General features: G+C 40.8%; 1 protein-coding gene across 1 annotated transcript; it reads right to left on the reverse strand.

The window, feature by feature from the left end:
* Window positions 1-868: 868 nt before the first annotated feature.
* LOC101986359 (vomeronasal type-1 receptor 4-like) lies at window positions 869-1,810 on the reverse strand. The gene has a single exon (XM_005371953.1). The coding sequence runs from the start codon at window positions 1,808-1,810 to the stop codon at window positions 869-871; it is 942 nt and encodes a 313-aa protein (XP_005372010.1).
* Between the last annotated feature and the right edge of the window lie 618 nt (window positions 1,811-2,428).

Below are 2,428 nucleotides of genomic sequence, written 5' to 3' on the forward strand. Positions count from 1 at the left end.
GATTGTGAATTATACTTTTGATTTAAGAAATACAGTATCTACTGATTCTACGTATATGTCAGAACCCTAAATTTGCTTGTTTTATTTCCATCCATGAGCGATTCTGACTGTTTTCATCCTTTTCACTTGTTATTAATTCCTGAAATCCACCAACACTTGATTCTGCAATTTAGGATGATGGTCTAGGTGCAGACCTACAATGGGTAACTTGAACTGAAGATAAAAATGGAACTGATTCAATGGGAGCTCACCAAGGCCAGCTGGACTGGCACTGATGGAGCATGTGATCAAACTGGTTTCTCTGAATGTGGCTGGCAATGTGGGCTCACTGATAATCCAAGGATAACGGCACTGAATTTTGATTCTACTGCATGGACTGGCCTTGTGGGAAATTAGTCTGTTTGGATGCTCAGCTTTCTAGACCAGGATGGAGGGGGGTGGACTTTGGACTTCCCACAGGGCAGGGAACTCTGACTGCTCTTAGGACTGAAGAGTGAGGAGGAGAGGAAGTGGGGGAGTGGGAGGGAAATGAGAGGAGGTTAGGTGGTGGAAATTTTAAGTAAATAAACAAACAAACAAATAAATATCCCATCCTCCTATACGCTCACCTAAAGGACTATACTCCGCGTATCCCCACAGCTTAATTATCTCCTCTACAGTGAGGTTCTCCATTAAAAGAGGGAGGGGTTATTGTTTCAGTCCTCACATCATACATCATGGATGGCCTGTGTCCAGACAACGTTACAAACTGCATTGGAAAGAAACTTTGTAGACAGTTAGTGTATACATTGAAGGTTGATATTGACAGTGGATTCACATAATACAACTGAATAGAAGACATGGAAAGAGGGATACAGAAGCTCAGCTTTTAAAGCTCTCTGAGAACACAATCACAATGTGTTGTCTGATGAGAACAGGTACAGCAGATCCTGAGAGAGGAAGCATAGTGTCTGATGAGCAGAAAGGGGCAAATTGCTGGGAAACACGCAGCCATGGCTACACCAGTGTTAGACAGCCACCTAGTGGTTTTGTCAAGGACAGACACATAAGATGTAATCACAATAGAGATTACATAGAAAAAAACAAAACAGCTCACTAAGGTGAGGATGCTCTGGGTGGCTCTGGTCTCAGTAGATGATGACCTAGGAGACAGGGGTTTGAGGATGTGTTGCATCCTCTTCTTATGTTTGAGTAGGATATATACCATGTAGCCACTAGCCAACATCATGAATCCCAAAATAGTGACATCATTGGATGTCAACAGGATTGCTAAAAGTGTGTTCATTAGTCTTCCAGAATTTATAACAACACAAAAGCCAAAATCTCTTATCACAGTAACATTTCTTCCACCCGAAATGTCAGTTGTGTATACAGGAATGAAGACATACACCAACAGTTGGATGGCCCAGCACAGGCCCAGGGAAGGACCAATGAACCTGGGGGCTCTGACCTTGAGATGTGCCAATTTGGAATTAGAGGGGCTGATGGTGATAGCCTGAAAGACACTCAGCAGGGATGTGGAGCCAATGGATACTCCTCTGGCAACTCTATGAAAATATAAAGTAAGTTTACACGAAACATAATCTAGATAGTAATTCTGACTAAAAGCAGTTGTTGACTGAGGGATTCCTTTGCAAAGAACTATCAAGTTGGCCCAGGTTAGGTGTTTCACAATCAGGTCTGTGGGCTTTGCCCTGATTCCAGAGCAATCAGCAATGATAAAACAAGAAAGTAAGACTGAGTTCCCCAACATTCCCAGTGCCGTCTGGGTCAATAAGACGATCCCCACAGCCACGTCTCTGCAGGCCATTCTGTCATGTTCCTGGGTCACTGCACAACATTTCCAGAGGAATCTTTAAAAAAATGGATTTTATTTTTCTTAGTGTGCAAAACAGTGTACTGCGTAGACACCTACCTTACGTTGATAAGAAATGCTATAATGTATCTTTCTAATAGGTAGTTAGATACTTCTTAATAAATTGTTATTGTTTAAATTACTGATAATAAACTGGTACATTGTGGTAAAGTTAATCTTTATATTATCATTCATAAATGTTAGCATTTTTCAAGTGCTTTACAACTGTTAGTTCATTTAAATTCCACAAGTGCACTGGTGAGATATTCTAATCATAAAATTACACTTAGATGCATGTATGACATGAAAACCTACCAAAGGTTTGCAAGGTCCCAGCAAGCAGGAAAAAGAAGACTCTCACCAGTAAGAAGTCTGGCTGGCTCCAGAGAAAAGAGTAACCCCTAACTAAAATACTATTGACATTGATAGCTAGAAGAAAAGAGGGAGCCAGCTTCCTTTAAAAATATGGTCCCAATAACTCAACAATGATTCTATGGATGAACACACACCAAAGAACATAGAGGCACCACAAACTTTATGTGTTAAAAAATTAAAAAAGGCACAACAATGGGG

Source organism: Microtus ochrogaster, unplaced genomic scaffold, assembly GCF_000317375.1.
Source record: "Microtus ochrogaster isolate Prairie Vole_2 unplaced genomic scaffold, MicOch1.0 UNK144, whole genome shotgun sequence".
Classification (NCBI taxonomy): Eukaryota; Metazoa; Chordata; class Mammalia; order Rodentia; family Cricetidae; genus Microtus; species Microtus ochrogaster.